The 24,142-nt window shown below is 37.2% G+C and overlaps 2 protein-coding genes across 2 annotated transcripts; one reads left to right on the forward strand and one right to left on the reverse strand.

The window, feature by feature from the left end:
- Positions 1–4,507: 4,507 nt before the first annotated feature.
- On the forward strand, positions 4,508–11,337 carry LOC131986565 (V-set and immunoglobulin domain-containing protein 1-like). Its single transcript, XM_059351586.1, has 7 exons — positions 4,508–4,757; positions 4,876–5,030; positions 6,422–6,629; positions 8,986–9,132; positions 9,217–9,321; positions 10,492–10,636; positions 10,728–11,337. The coding sequence occupies exons 1-7, from the start codon at positions 4,715–4,717 to the stop codon at positions 10,813–10,815; spliced, it is 891 nt and encodes a 296-aa protein (XP_059207569.1). The 5' UTR covers positions 4,508–4,714; the 3' UTR covers positions 10,816–11,337.
- Positions 11,338–14,250: 2,913 nt separating this feature from the next.
- tmlhe (trimethyllysine hydroxylase, epsilon) lies at positions 14,251–20,736 on the reverse strand. The gene is made up of 7 exons (XM_059351575.1): positions 20,252–20,736; positions 19,992–20,168; positions 16,821–17,100; positions 16,575–16,694; positions 15,186–15,422; positions 14,897–15,035; positions 14,251–14,718 (listed from the first exon to the last, which is right to left on the reverse strand). The coding sequence occupies exons 1-7, from the start codon at positions 20,373–20,375 to the stop codon at positions 14,587–14,589; spliced, it is 1,209 nt and encodes a 402-aa protein (XP_059207558.1). The 5' UTR covers positions 20,376–20,736; the 3' UTR covers positions 14,251–14,586.
- Positions 20,737–24,142: the final 3,406 nt, after the last annotated feature.

A 24,142-nucleotide genomic window follows, 5' to 3' on the forward strand; every position in this document is an offset into this window, starting at 1 on the left:
CTTCCATTTCTGTGTTCTATTGTCAGCACTCCATATAAAAACATAAAATATTGAAAGGGTGCATTAACATGGGTCAGGAATTGATGGCTGTTCCTCTGTGCGAGAAAAAAAAACTGAAACTGGTGAAAAAGCAGTGGATGGCTGGATGGTTTGTGGCTTAGAATGGGGATGGTGATTTTTGCCATTTGTTTTTGAATAAATTGTCTCAATTGATTCAAACCAATGCATTAAGGTTGACCTAATACATGGAGTATTTAGAAATGATTTTAAAAAAGGTCAATAATTATGCTGTTACAGTTATAACCGGCATGTTTGTGCAATACTTAAATCAATCCACTATACCAAGCAAAACTCATATTACTCAACTCATATTACTGTATCTTTTACAGTGGGGCTTCTGATTCAGGGCCAAGATAGTTTCAAAGGGATTTACGATGACTGATGTTTTTTCTTAGATTGGCTGGATAGATTACGTCCTAAAACCATCAATTATTCAGTAAATAAACAGTTGCATCTGTTTGTCTTCTACCCCAAACAAGAATCACAAAGCATAATCTCTGACACGATAAAATGTCGATCATGCTCCTCCTGTAGTGCAGAGGAGTGGAAACATAATGTGTCCAATAAAATATTAAGACACATCTCTTCTATGCAATGTGACCACAGCTGAACCACTAAATCCAACCCCCCCCCCCAGGGGCATCTTGTAGAAAATCTGAGGGTATAGCAAAAAGGATGGTGGTGGTGGTGGTTAAGGTGGAGCAGTTTCAGGTGAGAGTATAGTTAGATTTATGTGCTAGAGGAAATGCAAACACTGCATACTGGGCGATAAATGTAACTAAGAAGGTACACGTGCCATCGGTGTCAAAGTCAATTTTACCAATTAACTGATACTGCTTGGCTTTGTTTGAGCCTGTCATTGCCCTCCAACATTTGCATTATCCTATGAATATCAATCAGCACACAAGATCTGATTTTAACAGAATCTCTCTTCAGTATTTTACACTCGACAGAGAAGGCATCGCAAGAATCACTTTAAAACATTAGTTTTGTGGTATGCTTCATGCAAAATACAAACTGCTTCTTCCCAAGTGAAATCTTTCACTTAAATTGTGATAGGATCACAAGTCAAACACATAAAATAATACTTTTTCTGGCAGATCTCAACAGGCTGCTTCTGAATTTATTTTGGCATTTTCCCTGGTTTGAAGTCAGTCACTGAAGGACAGATTTTAGATGATCAAAAAAGCCATTAGACAGTGTGGATATGGGAACATAATGTGTCTAATGTTTCTTTATGCCAATAAGGGTCAACTATGTGCTCGCTCCTTTTTTTATTGCCTGCACTTTATGAAAGTTATAGCCTAAATGCAACACTGACGGGCTGTCAATTAGACTTTTTGCTGATGCAAACTATCTCACTGCCTCTGCCCTTTGTTTCATGCTCTTTTCAAAATCATGACAGGTCACCTTCTGCTATAACAGACTGTGTATTTGAGAGGTGGCAAAAGTATCAGGAGATGTTGCCTCTGATTGCCTGTACTCCACTTCCTTTTACAGCTTTATTTGTACAGTTATCTTACTGAGAGCAGTGTTGCATACTTGCATTTGATGCCAATGTGAGATGATAGTTAAGTGTCACTGCCTTTGACCTTTAGTGCAGAGGAAAAAAAGAAATGTAATGCAAAGAAGACCTTTTTGCCTGTGCAGGTCAGATTATGTTTCACACGATTGTTTGTGGTCTTTTCCCCCCACATATGATTTGTTTTTGTACCGTCACTGTTACTATAAGTGTTACAGATGCCTGCTACCTGTATGGACAGTAAGTGAGATCATGCTAAGTGTCTGGTCTATATTTTTTTCTTCCCTCAAGGCGTTTCAGAGCAGAGGAGAAGGGTGAGGAGAAGTGAGTCCAGTGTGTGGCGCTCTTGGCTCTGTTGCCATCAGCTGTCTCAAGCTCCCTGCACCCCTCATCACACACACACACACACACACACACACACACACATACACACACACACACACACACACACACACACAAACACTCTTAACATCTACCAGCCTGGCCTGCCATCTGCTGGCCAACTTCTAAATTGCATCACTGTTAGTACAGCAGTTACAGTACCAGCCGAACCACACTGCTGCCAAATACACTATATATAGATACATTACTACAATAATCAACTGCTATATATTTGGTTAAATATTGTTGTTGTTGTAATGCGATAGCTATCTTCAGATAGGTCAGTCAAAAATAAAAAAGAAAACACCACACCTTCATTGAGTACTCGCGCTTACAGAGCCAAAGCTCTGATTCACACCTCCTCTCAGTCTGACAGGGAAACACTGCTTGTAGTGGGTGGATGAATAAGTCTGTGTGGAGGTATTGCACTGAATTCTGCTGGATGTTTGTGTAGGACTCAGTTCCAGGCCCAGCAACCTTCATTCAACTGTGTGAGACAGCTCTCTAGACTCGTGCGCGCTGAGAGGTGGATTCATTGTCGGCTCCTGCGCTCACATTCAGAGCTGCATTATTGACTGTTGATGTCACTCAAGTGTATTTAAGGATAGTTATAGTATGCCAAGAGGTGGTTAATCAGATAATGGCAACAATCTTATAAGCAATTTGTACAACGGAAGATTATTTGTTGTTATAGAAATTCTTAACAACCTTTTAAACCACGCTGGCGACATGTTACTGTTGGTATACTGTTCAGTCCATATATTTGGTCCACTATAGAATGTATTAAATCACTGTGGCTACATTCATACAAAAAAACACAAATGACACCCAAACTGGACAACATTGTGGCAACAATTCGTCATTCACAAGGAAGCTAAGCCATACCCTGCTTTATTGTCTATTTTAGTCAAAATGGGACCTTGATTTACAAAATGAACACCATACTGCATTAAAAAAGACACGAATGGGTGATTGAGGCCATAAATGAATTATGAAATGTTTACTGAGGTGAGAAGTAGGGCCATTTTCTCATAGATTTTCTATAAAGTTTTTACTCCTTTTGCAACCAGTGGAGTCGCCCCCTGCTGGCCATTAGAAAGGAAGCAGGTTTTAAGCACTTCTTCACTGGCTTTCCTTTTCAGACCAAAAGGTTGCACCAGGCAGAGCTATCTCAGCAAGTATTGGATGGATTGCCATGAATATTACAACAATTCGTACTGATTGTGGCCATTCCTTGACATCTCATTTGATGCCACATTCTGGCTTTTAGTGAAATATCTCAGCATCTGATGTATGGAGTACCATTCATTTCTGAACAAATGTTCATGGTGCCCATTTGTCTTCTTCTGACTTTTCCTCTAGTGCAACCAGAAAGTCACAGTCTCAATTAGTCCAATACTTTGGTTGATGAAAAATTACCTGCAAAGCTGTTGTTTTGAGACCCTAATATTATATTTTTGAAAAAGTGTGTAATGTCATGTGCAATTAAAATAAAAACCATGATGATAATACACAGATATCAATACACTGCCCCCAAGATCAGAAGTATGAACTGCTCTTGAATTATAAGGCAACAATAACAGTGGCAGATTTACATCAATTATTGTTTGCTTCACTCTTTTTAGTTGTCCCACTTTATGGAACAAAACATTCATTTATCCCCTTCTTATCATTTATTTACTTAAGCTGGCAACTTGATTGTTTCATAATTGTTTCTTGGTCTTGGATTCTGATCAGTTACTCATGAGTCATGGTGTTGATTTGATTTATTTTAAGACAGGTCGTTGCACTGTAACGTCTGTGCAAACACACAGCTGCTAACACACGTTGTTTTCTTCAGACAAAGTCTGGAGATACCAAGATTGCCTCACTTCCTATCCTGTCACGTAAGTGTCTTCTGGATAATGAGCTCCCCACGCCTCCATCCACTTCCCACGTTATCCACCCCCTTCCTCCCTCACCCCTCCAGTCACCCCTGATCAACATTTTTCACATTGTTAATCGCTTATGTCAGCTTCTGGTAATTATAGACAATTAATCATGTGTGATTCACTGTCTCTCTCCGTCAGCATTGTGCTCAACGCTGTGTGAGCGAAAACGACAAAGGTGAAACTGCCTTTATTAAGTACGCAGCACCAGGGAGTGAACTCCCCAATGATAAGCAGCATGTTGCAGTGCTTTGGCTTACACTTCCTTGAGGCGAGCGATAAAGGCCAGGTGGAGATTAAATTACATTAATTCCTTCGCCAGAAGCCCTGACCCAGAATGACTTACAAGACAAGGAGGATGGAGTGATGAGCTGTAGTGAAACTACTGCCAAAGTACTGAAAAATGAATTAACCATCGGTGTCACAACACTCTGGGGTCCTAAACTGCCTTATAAAGTCAACAACCTTAAACACGCACAATAAGCTGCACTGACTGTTACTTTATCTGCTGTAATAACTGTATTTACTTCATGGGACAAGTGAGATTGTTTTTTTCTAGTTTTCTTCTGCCTCCACCCAAAATTATTAACGGCCAAATTGTGTTTTTTTATAAAACAGCATACACACACCCAGTCTGGCAAACATGGATATGCAAACATTGTGTTATCAACATGCACAGTATCGGCCAGTCCATTACCAAGTGTACTGTAACCTTGCCTATGAAACTGTAACGTACTTTATTCTCTCTTCCGGTGCCTCCTGCAAGAGTCAGTGGTGGAGAGTGTAGAAGGTTCAGTGTGAGTGTTTCCATCGCTCTGCAAAGATGTGCCCCACGCTGCAACTGTTGGTGCTCATGAGCATAATAGGTAACTACATCTCTGCCTATTTCTCTTGTAATTCTTTATTTTGGGGGAGTATTTTTATGCATAGGTTTGTATTACATAGTGCTTTAGCAATGAATGATTTTGGATTGTTGGATTGTAGGATGTGTTGAACTGATCACGGTCAAGACTCCGCACAAATATGTCAATGTTACAACGGGTGCAAGTGTCCTACTGCAATGTACGTTTGTGACTACTGAGCAGACCACCGGCCTCACAATCCAATGGGACTTTGTTTCCTCCATGACACCACAGCAGGTAGACACACACACACACACATGTTACACTTTTGTACCAAATGTGCTTAAATGTGTGTTTTTATCGACTGAGATGTAAGGATGCTGTGAGTACTAGAATATTTTTTAATTAATTTGAAGCAAAGCAACCCTTTCCCCTCTACATTTAGTTTCAGTCCAGTAGCTCACAGTGTTTAATGACTGTACAAGGCTTCTAAGTAATTATTGAAAAGTCATTTTGTGTATCTTTCAAGTTTGCAGGGAAAAAAATCTCAGCTTTTTAACAAAATGTGGCACATTGTGGTCATTGAAATGCAACACTCCAGGTGGATGCACACTGGGTGGAATCTAAGGAAAGAACATTTTGGAAGATATTCAAAAGTTTCAATTGCTTTTGTTTAAAATTAACTCGATTTCAAGGCTTTCATTTATTCAAAACCACATCATATGCACAGGTTAGCGCCTTTTTTCACTTTGCTGCATGTTCTTGACCAACCGTCAGGAGACACACCTCACTGAGACAACAAAGGCTGTGACCGCCAACTCTGACAAAAGCTGATTCAAACAAAAACCACTCCATTAGAATTAACTGCAGGAGTATGACTATTCAGAGTTTAAAATTGATTTAACAGAACGACTTATGTTTAATTACCTCAGGTGCTCAAGTTACATTTTATCATCTATTGGATTTAATTACACTAAAAGGCATTCATTTAAGTCATAGGGACAACTCAGGAAAAAATGTATTTCAACTTTTGTTTTGTTATATAATTCAGCAGTTCAGTTTCTAAGTGTCTAGTAAATATATTTTTACATGGATAGACAGAGAGATGTAATAGTGACAATAAAGAAAAGTAGAAAAGACTTTAAAATGAACAATAATAATAATAATAATTAAGTAAAATAAAAACGTTTACATTATATATTTATAAAAAATAAAAAATACAATTAATGATAAAAAACAGAGATAGCAATAGTGATACAAATAACCTGAATAAATAATAAATAATAACCTGAAACTAATTTAAATAATCAGTTAAAAAAAACAGTTAATTAAGGGAAATAATAAAGAATACATCTTACAGTCAAAAGAATGTAACCATTACAGAGAAGATTAACCATTTCATCATTTCTAAAAGGAAAGGTAGGATTGTTAAATATTAAAATAAAAAAAATAAAAAAACTGTTTCATACTCTGTTTCATACAATGTTCATACTTTTTGAAAAGTAGAAGTGACAAATCTCTTTTTTTCTGGCAGCATTAATTTAAATAACTTCCAAACAATTGTACAATTCCATACAAATAAATGATAATGTTTGAAATAACTGCTCATAGTTCCTTTCAACCGAGGAAGCAGAGACTGAATAAAATGTGGATCTAGTATATAAAAACGTGTTGCCATCTGCTTTCAGGTGTATTACTATCAGTCTGGAAAGGAACTCATTACAGAACCTTACGAGGGCAGGGTTCAGCCTCCCCATTCTCCCGCCACAACCAGAAATGCTTCTATATTGATAAGCAACATGCAATCATCAGATTCTGGAGTCTACAGTTGTCAGGTTCACAACTTTCCTGATGTGGACGGACAGTCTGAGGTCAATATCCATGTCAATGTTCTTGGTAAGTATTGCAAAATCCAGAAATATTGACTCACGTGATTTTTTCTTTCCATATACATACATTTTTATAATTTTTTTTTTTTAATGTCTTTTACACTTAATGACCCTACCACTGTGAGTGTACAGTGAGTTTGTAGGTGATTTCATATTGCCGAGCCACACCTGTCAGCAGTATCGGCTGAATGTTTGCATTTTAAAAGAAAGCAGAAGTAACTAATCATTTCTTGTGTTTGAATGGTGCTCTGATGTTCTGCTTTCGGCACACCTGGACCTGGGTGTAGTTTGACAGCATGAGCTGCTGTTTCCGTATAAAACTGACATTAAGACAGAGAAAAGAGGAAAAGGAAAAAAAAACTGAACCTTGTTCTGGTGTTTCGGCCATTGTTCTCCTGCTCATAAGGGTGTGGCAACCTGAAGGGGGAAAACCAAAGCACACAATCGCACAAGTCTCTCTGAAGTTTCTGGTCTCTGACACTTAATTACTGCCACTACAAGTGAATAGGGTACATTTTTTAACTTAAACATTTCACTATAAAAGTCCCGCAGTTCATTATTTACATTAAAACTATATATATTTTTAAAGTGTTTTTAGTTACTGATATTTTAGATATCCAAATGAGATGCAAACGTAATATTTGCAAAAATTGTTATATATTTCCAGGAGATAAATCTGAACATTGGATAAAGCAAATTTTAAAGCAAGTCAAGTCAAAATCCATAGAAAAAATTACATTTTCGTCATGTTTTTAGGATCAAACTTTTCTATAAATCAGGGTATGAATACAAAGACAAGGCCCTTTCGTTGGGAAGGAGCTTTCCAACACTGCCTGTGATGACAAGGTTTAGACTACACTTGCAGTACTACATGCTGCAATAGAAGAATAACTTTTAGTAAATTAAGAAGAAATCTACAGGCACATTAGGATCAAATATTGTAAAATATACATCTAAATGTTTGTTTTGGAGGTTTTCTTTCCACTATTCTGAAAGAAGACATGTTATGGGAGGAAAAATAGCCAAAAAAACTTTTTCAAAAATTTACCAGTGCTTGAAAAAACAATGTTTCTACCTGTAGTGTCTCACCTTGAATTTTTATTTAAAAAATAAAGTTCTATATTCTGCCCTCCTTATTCAGCTTTTTTTTTGTATTTCTCAATATTTATCACATGAAAGTATGGCTGAATTAGTCATGTGTGAGCAATCTGCTTTATCACTTAAGGGTTTGTTTTTTTAACATAAAATCCCAGTGTACTGCAGGTAAAATCAAGATTTTCATTGAAATATTTTAGTGCTGAGATTACTGTATCCATAATCAGTGTTGTAACATTAACAAATCTATTTAAACAGTGGCCTTGAATCGTGTGATTAGGGAATTAAATTCATTTTGAATCCTTTCATTCACTGAGTTACCAGGGACAACCTCGTAGGCCTCAGTATCCTTAGTAGTTTCCATGGTTACTGCAGCAGTCTCCTCATTGTCAGTGTTGGAAATTAGAGTAGGACTGTGACTGCATCCTTGTACTGCATACAGAATATATATCAGCATCGGCTGCATGCTAAACACACGTCTTGCATTTCATAACCTTTGTGAAAATGTTTGCAGGACAGTTTCCACATACGGAATGTGATGCATACTTAAGTGCTGCATGAATATGCATGGCCGATCTCGTGCTGATTATCATGGGATCCCACATGATTTTCATCACTGCTTACTGTTACATATAATAATGGTAATATTTTAAAGAGAGTGAGTGTCATGAATTACAAATTAGTATGAAAGCTGTACCACCATTGCGGAAACAGTAGATAAAAAAATGAAGTAATGTCATTTTAAAGACGTTTTAGCAGAGCTGTATTATCAGTATACTGAAAATAAATGATCCATAGGCAGGCACAGAAGAATATCAGTCAGGATTTAGACCCAGCTCCGGAGCAGAAAGTTGTAAGGCCACACCTTAGACACCTCCTGCATCGTGATGACTAATGGGCAGACACGTGACACGTTATGTTTGATATAAGACAATAAGCAAAGAATTGGTAATTTCTATCTATCTATCTATCTATCTATCTATCTATCTATCTATCTATCTATCTATCTATCTATCTATCTATCTATCTATCTATCTATCTATCTATCTATCTATCTATCTATCTATCTATCTATCTATCTATCTATCTATCTTTTATTAGACTTGATGTTTTCAAAGCTCTCAGGTTGAATTCAGATTGGATTTTTGCCAAAATAATGTGAAAATTTTCATTGATTTCAACCTATTGAACATATCCTTCATAACAATGCCACGTAGATTTATTAAAGTCCCATAATAAACTCATGCATTCTCCTTGTGCTCTGTCAGAGAGGCCCTCTGTTCCTTATTGCTCCGTCCACGGTGATGTGGAATCCGGTCACCTGGTCACTCTGACCTGCCACAGTGAGCAAGGTAACCCCAAACCGGTGTACACCTGGACCAGACTGGATCACACAATGAAGCCCATACAAGGAGGTCAGTAGTGCTGTGTGTGTGTGTGTGTGTGTGTGTGTGTGTGATTGACTTGTTGATACTGCATATTCATACTTTTTTGTACAGGCCGGATGGAAATCAGAAACATATCCCAGTTCCAGTTTGGGGAGTACCAGTGCAACGCCACAAATGCAGTGGGATTTTCAGCCTGCTCTATAGAGCTGAGTCCTGGTATGTTTACATATTTTTGTTTTTGTGTGTGAAATAAAGCCATGAATACTGGTAACATATCAAAAGGTGTCCCCCTGGAGTCCATCGATTTATTGAAAATACACGTGTTTTATTTACAGTAATAACTTTATTTGTATATGATATGTAGACAAACTGAGAAAGCTAGTTAAAAGATCAATCATAGGAGCTTTCAGTGTGCCATTTATCTTTCTAGACCATTTTTGAATTGTGAATTTTCTTGCTACAATGAAAACTATTACTATTTTTAATTTACATGCAAATAAACTGTTTTGTAGTTATATTATTGATTATTTTTCTGCTGTTTTTGTGTGTATAAATGGTTAAAAAAAATGTACATTTCCATAGACACGTGTCTGTTAGCCTGATAGCCAAGTTTGTGTGGAGAAAAAGGAACCATGCATGTGATGTAAGGACAGACTGAAAGATGCTAAACAGAGACAGAAATGAATGCATAGGAAGTTGACAAATTTGAACCAAAATCTCCTGGACTTCAGAGGTTTAAGTACAAGTACTCCACTACAAGTAAAAGTCCTGCATTCAAAACTTCAGTAAAAGTATCAGCATCAAAATATATCAAAAGTAAAAGTACTCATCATGCAGAACGGCCCACTCCAGATTGTTTTATATATTCCAAATAATTATTTTATTATTATTATTGACACATCAAAATATAGTGGAGTAGAAGTATAAAGTTACATAATTTGTGGTAAAGTAAGTACCGTACTTGAGAAAATGTACTTAGTTACATTCCACCACAGATATACATAAAGTCAAGTCAAGTCAAGTCAAAGTTTATTTATAGAGCACATTTAAAAACAACCTCAGTTGACCAAAGTGCTGTACAGTTATTAAAATAGAATAAATCACACACAAATAGGTATAAATAAAAACAGTAAAACAATAAAATAGTAATAAAAACTCAATCCAAAACAGAGTTAGAGATAAAAAAGACAAATAAAAGGGTAAAAAAAGTAAAAAGAAAGCCAAGGATTCTTGCCTAGCTGGGACTGAACGCCAAGGAGAATAAATATGTTTTTAATAATACAAGATAAGATAAAATGATAAAGCTCAACTGTCCCACTTTACCAGTATTCACTTACACATCGACAAAAATAGTAATAAGGCTTCATTCATTTTTTGTTTGTACAGAAGTGGGAGATGGAGTGATTGCTGGTGCAGTGATCGGCGCGCTGCTCGGGTGTGTGCTCATCATCCTGGTTGTGTGGTTCATCGCCCACACTGTGAAAAAGCACAGATACAAAGCAGTCAAAGTAACAGAGGCCAGCGAGATGAAGTGAGACTTCAGGCACTTTATGTGGTTGCATTTCTCCATGTCATGCCTTTAAATTCAGGTTTGTAACATCAACTCTCCCTGTGCCCACTAGGAGGAGCACTCATCAGGTTCAGGAAGCCTCCGATAGCGTTGCGGTGGCAACCACAGCCCATTCTGAGGCGGATGAGCCACAAGCCTAAAAAAAGGTCTATTGAAAACAACTGGACCGACGTCACTCTCTTGAACAACAGGATGTCCAGTCTTTAACATACGTCATTCACAAATTGATTCAACATACAAAGCTCATGCTCCTGTTTGAATTTTTGCATTTTGTTACATTTCTCTGAATCAAAAAAACTTAGTATGCTCAGCATCAATTGAATCTTAAAAGCTTGTTTTTTTCATGTCTTTTTATTTTTTTTACTTTTGCTTGAATATAGATACAATATTTGTAGTACTTTTACATTTTATAGTTAGTATGCCATTCAAACCATGCTGATGACCCGTGTTTATGTAAAAGCTGCAATATTAGAGCAAATACTTGAAATGATTGTATGGAGAAAAAAAAAATCAAATGTTGAATCTGCATCATAAAAATGATCAGTATGATTTTTTTTATACATATAATAGGACCTTATAAGAAATATTCTGTTTACAAAACTAACAGTAGTCCTACATCACATTTAGTATTTTACCGCAAAACATGTACTATATGATATTCTATCTATATCTATAGATATTCTTCATATTTCAAATACAAATTAAACTTTCTGGTCCAAATGGTGCTGAGTTGAAATTCTTTATTTTTATTTCATTTCAATTTAAGTTATTTACTTTACAGTGTTAGTAAGTCTGTCTGCTTGATAATCACATTTTTCTGCTTAAATGAATTGAAGTGAGATGAATAAACTGAAATCTAAATAGATAATAGAGTTGTTGACAAAGTTTACTTTTAGCGACATAATATGCAGTTGAAAAGGGTAATACATAGCAATACTAAAACACATTCATCATTGTACTGTTGATAAACCTAACACCCGAAGAGAGCATAAATTGGCTTCTTCAGTTGTTTTTTTGTGCTACAATTGTCAAGCAATCCTGATAAAATAATATATTGTGTTTCATCTAGGTGGCAGCAAACTTACATTGTAGCTCCAGCACTTTCAGATTGGAGTCCCTGAGATCTCCATGAGGATTTCACGCATATATTTCAGTGGCTTTCTTTCTTCAGGAATGTGAGCGGTCAGGTGATTTTTTTGCCCTATATAGCAGAATCTCAACCTGCTCTAGGCCTTCTATTGTTGTCAGGAGTCACTCAGAAAAATTGTGGAGAATCTCAACTAATTTAAAAAGACAGCAAGTAAAATTTGATTTGAAGAATATATCAGCTGTAAATGTGATGCAAGCACAGAAATTTAAATAGGTAGCTAAAAAATAATGGATGAATTGTTTATTTTAACAGTGAAATAGTTATCTTCAAAATTGCGTGAGCACATACAGTGGTAAGCTAAAAGTACTGACTAAACATTTTAAACATTCAACTAAAAGTAAAAACACAGTAACAGGAAAAGTAACATTAATAATTGAAATAGCTACATGAATAGAAGTAGAAGTAGTATGATTGCTGACCAAATCAGATATAATAGAGTTAAGTTTTGTGGAAAAATCACTTTTGTCATGAATGGTTTTAAGCATTTGAAACATACATTGGGAATTGATGATGAGGTACGTGAACAATGCTAAAGAGCACTGCATACTCAAGAGACATCTAGCTATATAATAGTATTGTGTTGCATTAAGGTTTGAATCTATCAGAGCAGACATTCAGCTAAACATTAGACACATATTACAGACAGTTTAAAGTCTCTCTGAGCCAGTGCATTTAATGACCTGACAACAAGGTTGAAGTTTGGACTTAAGTGTCAGATGCTTTTTCTGTGGCATGAAGGTTAACTTCACAACTAGACGTACCTACTTTTATGTTTTTAAAACAAACTTTAACTAGTCGCGGATTATTCTACAGATTTTATTTTGAATTAAACCTGTAGTTAGGAAGGCAGTGGTGACAGAAAGTAAAGGCACTGGTTTGATCAACAGTTTAATTAACAGCTGCATATGAATTATGCACTTTGAACTATAGTCATGTCGACATAAAAACAGCAAATATTTTACAGCTCCTTCTATGGCACCACCAAATCCATAAATGTGCTATCTCGCTGCCAACGCTAAGCAAGTATCCACAAATTTATATTTGGCAAGTGCAAAGGCAGCACAGAGACCTTTCAATATGTTTCCTTTAACTGGGCTGCCTGACATCTTTATGGAGCAAACTTCAGTCTACTGCACCACCTTCATTTGAATTAATCTTGCACAGGTTACACTTTAACTAAGATCACCTTTTGTCAACTTAATTTGCATATATATATATATTTATATATACCAGTATACACATACATATTGTACCCCAGCCGTAGCAGAACTCAAATGTAGGTTGTAAGGGATTTATTTGTTAAGGAGTTTCACACAGAGTATATTATTATTATTATTATTATTTGTAACAGCCTCAGCTAACGATGCTGTCAGAAGGGTAATATTATTGACTCCTTTATGTATTTTCTACCATCCCTTCATCACAATATTTAATGTGATTGTATATTATAGTATGAGCTCCACAATTTCAAGCCATTTGAGAACTACATTCAATGTTTCAAGTTTTATTCATGATAACTCAAGCTTTGAAATGATACAAAAACTATCGACCGTCGCTACTTACAAAATAATGAGCGAGGAAGAGTAAAAGACAACAATACGCAGGAGTGACACTTTTAGTGCAAATGTAATTAACCCTCTCCTAACCTCTAGTATCCTACTGTCAATGTCAGAAAAAACAAAGGAGAGGATTGTTGATTTAGCATCACAGAGAACATGATCATCCCATATCTCTACCTTGGTACCTTGGTAAGTAAAGCTCAGAAACTTCTATATTTTTTATGAACCTTAATAAAAGCACAATTCACAAATATTTTATAACTTTTACTAAGGAGCAATATAAAGCATCCTGACCAGAAACATTACAAACCAGCATGGGATGTGCAGGGCCCTGGTTAGGAGGGCTCAGTGGTACGTCTCTACAAGGCATCATTGATATCAGAAGAGCAGGTTCTTCGTTCGAAACTCCCCAACTCATTCACTCCACCATGAAAATATACTTTTGTTCCATTCTTTTTTTTTCACTTTTGTAATGTAAAAGGCACGCCATCATGTATGTCCCTGGGAATAATTTGGCATAGCTTATTTTTTTACACTTCTATAGTGTCAGTAATGTTAAAGAACAACACAAGAGAAATGTAACGAAAGAGATTAAACACATATTCATCAAAATGTCATATTCAAAAAATGGATGTTTTGACTCAAGTTTAAGATTTGTTAGATTAGGATGAAATACATAAATTATTATATATTTTTAAATAAAAATGTTCGTAGAAATTAGTTAGTTCTGTTAAAAATACCTTTTTGGCCAACAACTCCATCAATGTTGGCAAGAATATTAAGACTGGTGACTCTAAGACAGGGGTGTCAAACTCCCGCAAGTCTAAGGGTGTCAAAAGCCCGCAGTGTAATTTTATTTGGCCCGCGAGGCAATACCAAATTATTATATTATTATTGTACTACAACAGCTATTTATTTAGTTATATATTGTATGTTTATCAGCGTTGCTGGTTCCATATTGAATGTTAAAGCAAAACAAGTGTGGTATATATTAAAAGGTTTATTTGTTCAATGTTGGCCCGCGATTTGATTCAAGTTTTAATTGTGTATTTGAGTTTGACACCCCTGCTCTAAGCAAAGTAATCACACCTCAGCTGAAAAACAGAAGTAAGATTACAAAGTGATGCAAAAAGAAAGCACCCTAGTTCAGACCAGGGAAACAGTCAGTAGGCTCATCGGTGAAGGGACCTTTATGTCCAGGATCAGGCCTGCAGACCAAAGCAGCGTGCAGAGCTGAGGACATCGTCTCTGGTCAGATAGCATCCACAGAGCTGCCTCAGGCCGGTGAAAGACTCCCTGCCATGCATGACACGCCAGTTGTCGATGAAAATCACCTTATGAAAAAAAAACCCAATGAAATCTTTAAATTGGACTGAAATATACTTGAATTTGTATATTCTCTATGTACTTTTTATTCATCCTAAAGCTGTAAATTAATCAAGTGATTAATTTGAGAAGCGTTTTTCATTGCTGTTTTCCGTTTTTTCCCTTTATGAAGTTTGACTTTCTTACTTTTCCTGGATTCAGTTTCACCCACAGCTCGTTCTCCGGCCGCCTTAGTTCTGCCGTCAGCTCTCGATGTGCCACATACCACCGCTGAACAACGTCATGGGGCACTGTGTTTATCAATGATCGGTCATAGTTGTTGTATCTGTTGGAAAAATGTTATTTTAATCAAACTAGAGAATATTCAAACATTAAATGTTGCCTCTACTTCCAAATCCTAACATTTCAATATCTGATAATTGACTACTGTGGAAACATTTTGTAAAATCAACATCAAATTAAAGTGCTGACATACCGGATCAGGTACATTTCATTGTTCCAAGGATAGACGTTGAGCAGGGGGCCGATGCCCGTCATGTGGTTTCGGTGGTCGTCAGAGTTTTCAATGTACTCGTGCCTGATGGGCACACGGGCAAGCAGCTCAAAGTTTTCAGGGGACTGTTGCCGTAGTTTTTCAGCGGCGTAGAACCCGTCCACAAGTAGTGTCTTTCCCCCTGTTCCTTCATGCTTGAGGCAGTGGAAAACCTGGATTCTGAAGCAGGAAAAAAAACAGCAGTTGCTTCCCCTGAGCCATAAGCACACTGTACTCAAACAGTGGCGTCAACATGGAAAATGTAACTTTTCTTGGGTTAAGTTTAGAAAATAGCTAAATTAAAACTGCTCAGTATAATGTGAAATACTGACACTAAGGTATTAGGGTTGCAAAGGCGAATTCGCTAATTTCCAGTAAATTTCCAGAAACTTTCCATGGGAAGTTTAACTGGGGAACTTTGGAAATATTCAAAATAAAAACAACACTATGTTCTTAATCACTAGTAAAAAAAACCTCCTTTAAGACAATTTCATGTTAATAGTTCAAATAATAGCTCCATTTAGAAGAAAATAGAAGATAAAGAATCATATGATTTGGGGCGTGGCTACCTTTGATTGACAGGTCAAGAACAAGACAAGAACGAGACTGTGTCAATAAAGTTATATAGATATAAAAAAGAATATTTTGCCAAAATGAACATCCCAGTTAATGCTAACATGAATTAGCAGCGGCTTCTCTCAGTCAGGTTGCCAGTGCAGTGAGGTGTGTAGTCGGTGTTGTCATATCCCTCTTGCTCCTCTACAGTCCAAATATGGTCTGCTTCCCGTATCAGAAACAAGATGGCGAAACAAGATGGTGACGAGTGTAACGATGAACTCGATGCTTCCAACAAGCCACAAACCAGTGGGTGACGTCACGGTGACTACGTCCATTATTTATATACAGTCTATAGTTAATTTAAGCAAGATGACCCTCCAAAAATCCCCAAAAGTCCCATTCAACATGTAAATGAATAGAACATGTAATGGAGGAATGAACAGTGCATGTAGGGGGCGTGGCCTCAGCAGCCCTGCAGTAAGCAGTGCACTATGTACATGTGATTGAGGAATAGCAGATATTCAAGTGTACTTGCATGAAATCTGTTTTAGCCATGATTATGCAAAAAAATTCCCCAAGTATATTTAAGTTCCCTGTTAAGGGTCAACCTTCAATTTTGTAAATTCCCGGTTTATTCCAGTTTATTCCCATACATTCCTGTTAATTTCCCATGAATTCCCATTAATCCCCAATGAAAGTTTTCAACTTTGAAAATTCCCAGAATTTGGCAACCCTAGTGGTTATCACTTATCAGTTAATCTCTGCTGCACCTACCCGCATGGTTCCTGAAAGTAGGAGGTGTCAGTGTGACGGTCCAGGGCCAGCTGGCTGTAGGCAGTATCTCCTCTGGAAAAATCTGAAGTAAAACACCACATTCTTCCATATGTAGTCTCCCTTGTGGATAAGTAAGAGAAAGGAGGTTTACGAATAAGCAGATAAGGTTGGTGAATATTGCCAAAGTAAATTGATGATGCAAAATAGTTTCACAGCAACAAAAAGTAAAAAAGAAGCACTAAATACCTGATAAGACTGACTCTCTGAGTCACTGCCTCTGTGGCCTCAACTGTAGCTGGAACATCATCTACAAAGGCGATCCCATACAGAAGATAGTTTTGAAGAAACTTCTTTACTTCATCGTCACAGCTCATAAATTTGTCCCATTTGGCGGAGGATACGTTTGCATTTGTATAGATGTCTGAATTCCAGAGGACGCGCGGCTGCACGGAGCTCTGCCTCTTTCCTTCATAGCTGTTCTCAGCCAGCCAGCTAAGGCTGTACTTTGACACATGACCTCCAGGCCCTGGGATACAGAAATTAAAAATATTGATATTAGAGGGTACAATTAATGGAAATGACATCAAATACTATGAATAGCCTGATTAAGAGTCATCTTAATGAAAGGTTAAAGCATATTTGAAAAGATCCCAGTATGTGAGTGAACGTTCTGTTTAAACATTAACCTGAAATGATGAGGGCACTAAATTCTCAAGCATACTTATCTTAAATCCAATCTCTTATCTTACAGGGATGATTATTTTTTTAAGTGTGGTTGTGTGAGGCATTTATTCAGTCAGTGTATTACCTACAGTAGATGACATTCAGCATGCCCCCAATTTGGAGAAGAAGCTAAGCAATGTACCAATGTGGCTGGCTGCAGAAGCAAAACATATTTCTGCTATCTAAAAATAAAAAGTGAATATTAGAATGTTACACCACTTGCCAAACAGCCCTGTTTAACTTTATATGGTGTGAAGTGAAGCCTTCATTGACCAAATCAGTCATTTTCCCGTGTAGTACATTGGAGTTGCTGGTCTACAGCTGCTTTAGTCAATACCAAAGTTAAACAGTCATACAAACAACTAATCAATCGAGGCAGTGGTAGACCAGCAACTCCAGTGTTCTGCAAGGTAATAATTACTGATTTTGTCTATGAAGTCTAATGGCTGTGAAGACAGCATAGCTGGCTTTACTGGCTTCATTTCCCTGTTGGAAAGGGTGGCCTGACAGCAAGGTAAAGAAAGGTATATACGTATAGCATACACTTAAACTAATAGAGATTTTTGGTAATACATTGACTATGGATAAGTAATTCATACAACCCACTGTGTAGTGGCAATTTTGTCCGAAAAAATAACAAAATTAAATTTAAAACAAACTTGTGTGGTGTACGCAGGCAAAGAAGGTGATGTCCATGCATGATTGTTAGTACCAAAGGTTTATTTTGTCCATTGCGAGCAAGCAAACAAAAGAACAAAGAAACATGGCTCCTGCTGCCTACTCACCTACCTATATAACATCAGGTGCCCACGGTGCCAACCCAAATTCCATAAAACACAAAATATAATATGTAAACTAAATATGCTAAACAATAATGATGATTAAACTAAACAATTAACTAGCAAAACAAAATATTATCAAAATAAACAAATGTCTAAAATAATCAAACAATACTCATTGTTAATAATAAACTAAACAGACACCTAAATACTAACAAGAACTAAATAGCTCCAACACACTGTAAAAAATAATTCCTTAGTGGAATTGTGTCCAAGTGTATGTCATGTCCATGAACATAAACATAAATGGAATAAGCTCTCTACTGTACTTCCAGTTATAAAGGATTACAGAACAGCTCGTAAAAGCTTTCCATTTATATGTACTGGAAGAATACAGAAAATGAGCCGATCTGATTTGTGTGCTACATCAGTATCCATGGAGGGCCAGGGTTCATGGACAGAACGTGCACATCCAGACTCTGCTGACCTTGATTATCCAGCACTAACAGGGAGAATTCAGTCTGCCCACGTTATCTGAATCATCAACTGTCTTGGGGGCTGATGACTCCCTGTTTGTCAGTTTATGTAAGAGTCAGTGCCACTCTTGTGCATGAATAAAATACACTGTAACAGCCCAGTAGCCCATAGGGAGGCATCAGTCAACCTTTAGGACAACCCTGAGTAGCATAAGCCAGACAGACACCCAGCGAGCAAGAAAGCATTAGCATCTCCAGGCTGCCAGACTCTGACTGCACTGGTATATTACTAAAAGCTGAGTGTGGGTATCTCCCTGTCCATGTTGTGCTCCCATCTTAAAAACTGAGAGGCATAGTCACAAAGAATCGTTTGGGACCATCCAAACCTCCAGAAGGCAAAGATGACACTTTTGTCATATTACATACTCAAAATATATTATAACATCTAATGTCATATCATGGTATCCATATATAATCCATATATTGCCAAGTACTCAATGCATATCATTTTTATGATCAATTCTGGGGTGCAATCTGTTATTCTGTCTCTGTTGTCTGTCTCTGTGGGTGGGGGTCACTATCTGATTGACATAGGTAACTATCTATGCGTGCGTAATTCACTATCTGTGTATGTAACTTCTCTCTGTGCATTTATAGATTAATCATGCAAGATGCTTTGCTACAATGATCATGTGCCAATATTGTTTTTAAACTATGATTAAACTAAATACATTTACTCTAAATACATTTACTCCATCTACTTAAACTTTTCTCTGCCACACTTACCATAGTAAGATTCTATAATCACAAAAAGATATATTTTATGTTTCATTGTTTATTGCAAAATCTGTGTCTCCAATAATATCTCTGCAAGTCATATCAAGGCAGGAGTTTGTGTTTTGAAAGTTTTGCTACAGGTCAGGTCACAGACATGGTGTGCTGAGCAGAAAGATAACTGTCTTCTCTGCTTGGTGACATGACGTGTCCACGTATTGAATAAACTGACAAATCAGCGGATTGAGAGGAGGCACTTCTGGAGAGATCTACCTACATTCTTAGAAAACTTTTGTTAGGCTATAGAACTGGGTTTATGGGAAATTAGACTGTGTTCAGACTTCATGATCTGACCAGCCTATTTGTTGTCAGGGACGTGTAGATTGAACCCAGAGACTCTGTAAACTACACATTTCTTGACGTATTGTAATAAAATGAAGTTAAACTGAGAACTCGGATGTCTCCTGCGCATCATTCCCCATCAAACGACTGGCGCAGAGAAATAGGTGGGCTTTTGTGTTGGAGCCAGATAATTTAACTTTAAAGGTTTCCTCAATGTATTTCTCAACAGCAGACAGTGGAATATGACTTTGCCATGCTTTACCAAACCAGCCTTATATTTCAAAATGTAGAATTGTAGCAAAACCTACTTAAAACTAACTTACAGGTGAGGATGAGCTGGCCATCTTGCACACTTGTGTTGTCAGGACGGATGTTGAGGTCTATGCTCCCGGTGTCCACGTTTCTCTGGTTGGTCTTGGAGTTGTATGAAGAAGCAGAGCGGCAGTGATCCCGCAGCCACATGTAGTTAAAATGCATAACCGCCCCTCCATAGCTGAGCTCTGGTGATATCATATGCATGAGGTTAAAGGTGAGTTTTGCTTCGCATGAACATTAAAATTGACTTAAAACACTTAAAACTCACCGAGGCAGTTTTCAAGTGGCTGAAAAGTTGCAGAACACGCGCGGATCTGCATCTTGTGTCTCCATGGCAGCAGCTGAGCCTGTTTCAACGCGGGTCGCAAAATCCTATTTAACGTGCCTAACATGGTAAACAAAATAAAGAGCGCAGAATGAAGCACAGGCGTTCAGTATATCCAACCTCTCTCCCGAGCAGACACTTCCTTTAGCGCTTCACTTCTGTCATCTCAGAGCATTTCTCACTATGCTCAGATTAATTATTAAACGCGGCATATATGCTCTTGTGATTTGGGTACAATATTGTAAAACTTCACCGGCATTTAACCTTCGATACGAATGTGGCGGAACTGTTTAGCACATGCGTGGTTCTCTTGACCCCAATACCCGGATGTCCAGGACACACGGTCAGTTTCAGTAAAGTGCTGAGTAATCTGGAGGCTGTAGGTCTGTCTGTTTAGGCTACCACCGGATAAAAAGAAAAGAAAATCACCTGTCAATATAATGCAATACAATTCGTTTGTTTAGCTACACAATCACAGAAGTAAAAACACCAGTGTGCACTTAACAGATAGATATATAGGTCTTAAGCCCCGCCCACGTCGGAGGGGAAAACAAATCTTCGCTCTTCATTGACTTTGTATTGAAATAAGCACCTTGGTCAATTCCATATCGTCACCCTATTAAAATAATCGCCTAACTCATTTTTTCAAATTTTGCAGGAAACACAAAAAACTTCACCAAAAGTGTAATATATGAAATTTATTGATAACTTCACTCAAAAAGGATGTAACAAAGGATGGCTTTTGGCATAGTAATAACACTGTTTGTAAATTATGTAACTTAAGAGAAATAAATTACTTATGCAATTTTTTAACATGCCTTTGTGACTTAAGCAAGATATGGTAACACTTTATTTTGAAGGTGTCTTCATAAGAGTGACACAAGCCTGTCAGAAACATGACATGACAAGTATAATGAGCATTAATGTTACTTCAAAGTGTTATTAATGTTCATGACACATCCCATGTCATGTTTATGACACGCTCATGTCACTCTTACGTAGACACCTTCAAAATAAAGTGACCATATCTTGCTTAAGTCACAAAGGCATGTTCAAAAAATTGCCTAAGTCACATTTTATTTTAATGAATCCGCTTAAGTCACACACTTGACATAGGCCATTATCTTAAAGGGGTAAAATCACATGATCTGATCAACTGAGGATGTAGGTGATCTTACCATAGGTGGCCGGCGTCATGAGGAGATGATTTAGGCAAAAAAAATGTTTTGACAAAAAAAAACGTATTTTAACAGTGTGATGATATGTTATCAAACAACAGAAAAAATGTTGAAAAGCTGCTGTGTGGTGAAATGCACTGCCAGAGGGTAAAGAAGGATACATAACCAGTGGTGGAAGAAGTATTCTGATCTCTTACTTAAGTAAAAGTACTGACACCATACTGTAGAGTAACCCCACTACAAGTAAAAGTACTGCATTCAAAACTTGCATCTATCAGCATCTAAATTTATTTGAAGTATCAAAAGTAAAAATACTTGTTATGCAGAATGGACCCACTCAGATTGTTAAATATAAATTCCAAATATATTATTGTATTATTATTTCCAATGCATTTACTTAAGCACAACTTTACTGTTGTTCGGATAGGGCTAATTTGAACTACTTAATATACTTTTGTGTGGTTTAACTTATAGACATGTATAATAATTTTACATTTATTGTATTTTTTCATGTTAAATCTTGACCTGAAATGTAGCCAAAGCTGACAGCTAAATGTTGTGGAGTAAAGAAGACATTGTGTTGCTAAAATGTTTTGGAGTAGAAGTATAAAGTTACATAAAATGGAAATACTCAGTACCTTAAAAATTTACTTAAGTACAGCGCTTGAGTAAATGTGCTTGGTAACTTGGTAAGCTTTTTAAATCTGACAAACCAGAAAAACAGAGTGTGATGAGTTGTGTTCGGTCTTTACAGGCGTGTGGGGTTATTTTTTGGGGCCCAATTAATGAGACTCATAGTTTTTTTTGAACAGAGAAACTGTGCAAAGGATAAACCAGTCTTTGCTTAATCTAAATCTAAACTCTGGTTTACAGACAAGAACAAAGAAGAAGGCACACAAGAAACCGCAAACAAACCACCCTAAGGAATAAAATTCCACAGGTTTACAGGCTTATTTTACATGAGCTGTGTGCACAGCTGTAGTGCTTTGAATGGCTTCCAGGCTCTTGCCTTACGGACTGGAGGAGTCAAAATAGTATCAAAAAGAAAAAGAAAAAACATGGTTGACTATTTGTGTGTGATTCCTCTTAATACATGTGGGTTTTTTTAATGCACCATCTTAATATTAATTTGTGTTTCTGTGTAAATTTAAAATGCCAGGACTCAAAATGTCTGTTAGAGCCCTCAGGCATGTGACGATTTGACAGCCTTAAGCCTTCACAGACTTACTGTGGACGCGCCTTAAAGTCTGTGAGTGTGAGTGTGTGGAGATTGGAAGAAGATTAGATCAGCAGTGTCTGATAGCAGGTGACAGATGTGCAGGTAGGCAAATATTTTTGACTTATCGCAGCAAAAGAACAGCTGCTGCTGATAACACTATTTGCTTTATTCAGGTGTCCCAGTAATCTGTTATTGAGCTGGTGGGTGAGCAACATAAGTGCTTTAAATGTATGCATTATTTCTTGTTGAGAGCAGTGTATTCAGATAGTGTGCTGTTGGTTTTAATTGAGTGTACATGCTCTGTAAATCCTGAGTTGTTGAGATATGATGTTGTGATTCATTTTGAAGTCATTGTGCTCTTGCAGGGGCCCATTGTCTCATAATAATTGTCTCATAAAATTATGACAGAGGTAGTGTGTGCTGCTCACCAGACAGCATGAAAAACCTGTTTTACCTTGAAAGCCTGACAGCTATGAGAGGCAGAAGTAAACTAATTCTTCTCACAAGGGGTCAAGCCTAAGCAGGCTGAGTCATGTTAGTGGTGGATGTCTGATACAAACCTGCATGCTGGCTCCCTCTGGAGTCCATTCTGAAAATTGCCTTTTTATCAGGAGCTAACAACGCCAGCCTGAACACCTCTTTCCCTTTTCTCCCAAATGTGGTGTATATTAAAATGAAGAGCAGTGGGGCTTACAGCTGTCTGTACAGAATAGCCATGGCCCTACTGCACAGTGCTGCTTTCAAAATAAATTAGGTAGGTTAATACAATAACAAACAGTATGCCTTAACCATGATAGAGCATCCAAATATACTGCAAAACAGTTTTTGATAACAATTTATGAATAAGTAACCATCTGTATAACATGGAGGAATGATTTGGACATACAGGCCAAAATAAAGTCAGTCAAAGTAGAGAATGCCCTTTTGCATTTGGCTGACATAAATCATGTGTATTATAGACTAAAGTGTATGTTGTAGCTGTTTAATCTGAGGTATACGGTAAAGGAGACTATAACCTTTAGGGGAAAACAACCAGATTTTGATATTAAAATTGTCTATTTAGGCCATATACTAACACTCAGGTCGTGTTGACAGTATATTGCTTATACATCCATTTGATTTACAAATTGTAAACATTATAAGCCTTTAAATACATGGGAATATGTTATAGGCCTCAGAGCTAATATTAAAAGGACTTAACGCCTGTGAATGATTAAATCACATGATCGGAGTACTCTCCTGCTGATGATTGGTAATAAGCACCTTGAAAAACATTCAGCAACCTGGTGTATTGTTTTTGAATCGGCATCCCTACGAGTCAGCTGCTGGATCGCTCAGTAGCACTCCGTTATTTTGCTTCCTTGTTGGCTGATCGTTCAGCCCTGCTGAGAATGCTGCGGTAAAGCTGCATTCAGGCGCTGTCGGAAAATTCAAAAG

This window comes from Centropristis striata, chromosome 15, assembly GCF_030273125.1.
Source record: "Centropristis striata isolate RG_2023a ecotype Rhode Island chromosome 15, C.striata_1.0, whole genome shotgun sequence".
Lineage (NCBI taxonomy): Eukaryota > Metazoa > Chordata > Actinopteri > Perciformes > Serranidae > Centropristis > Centropristis striata.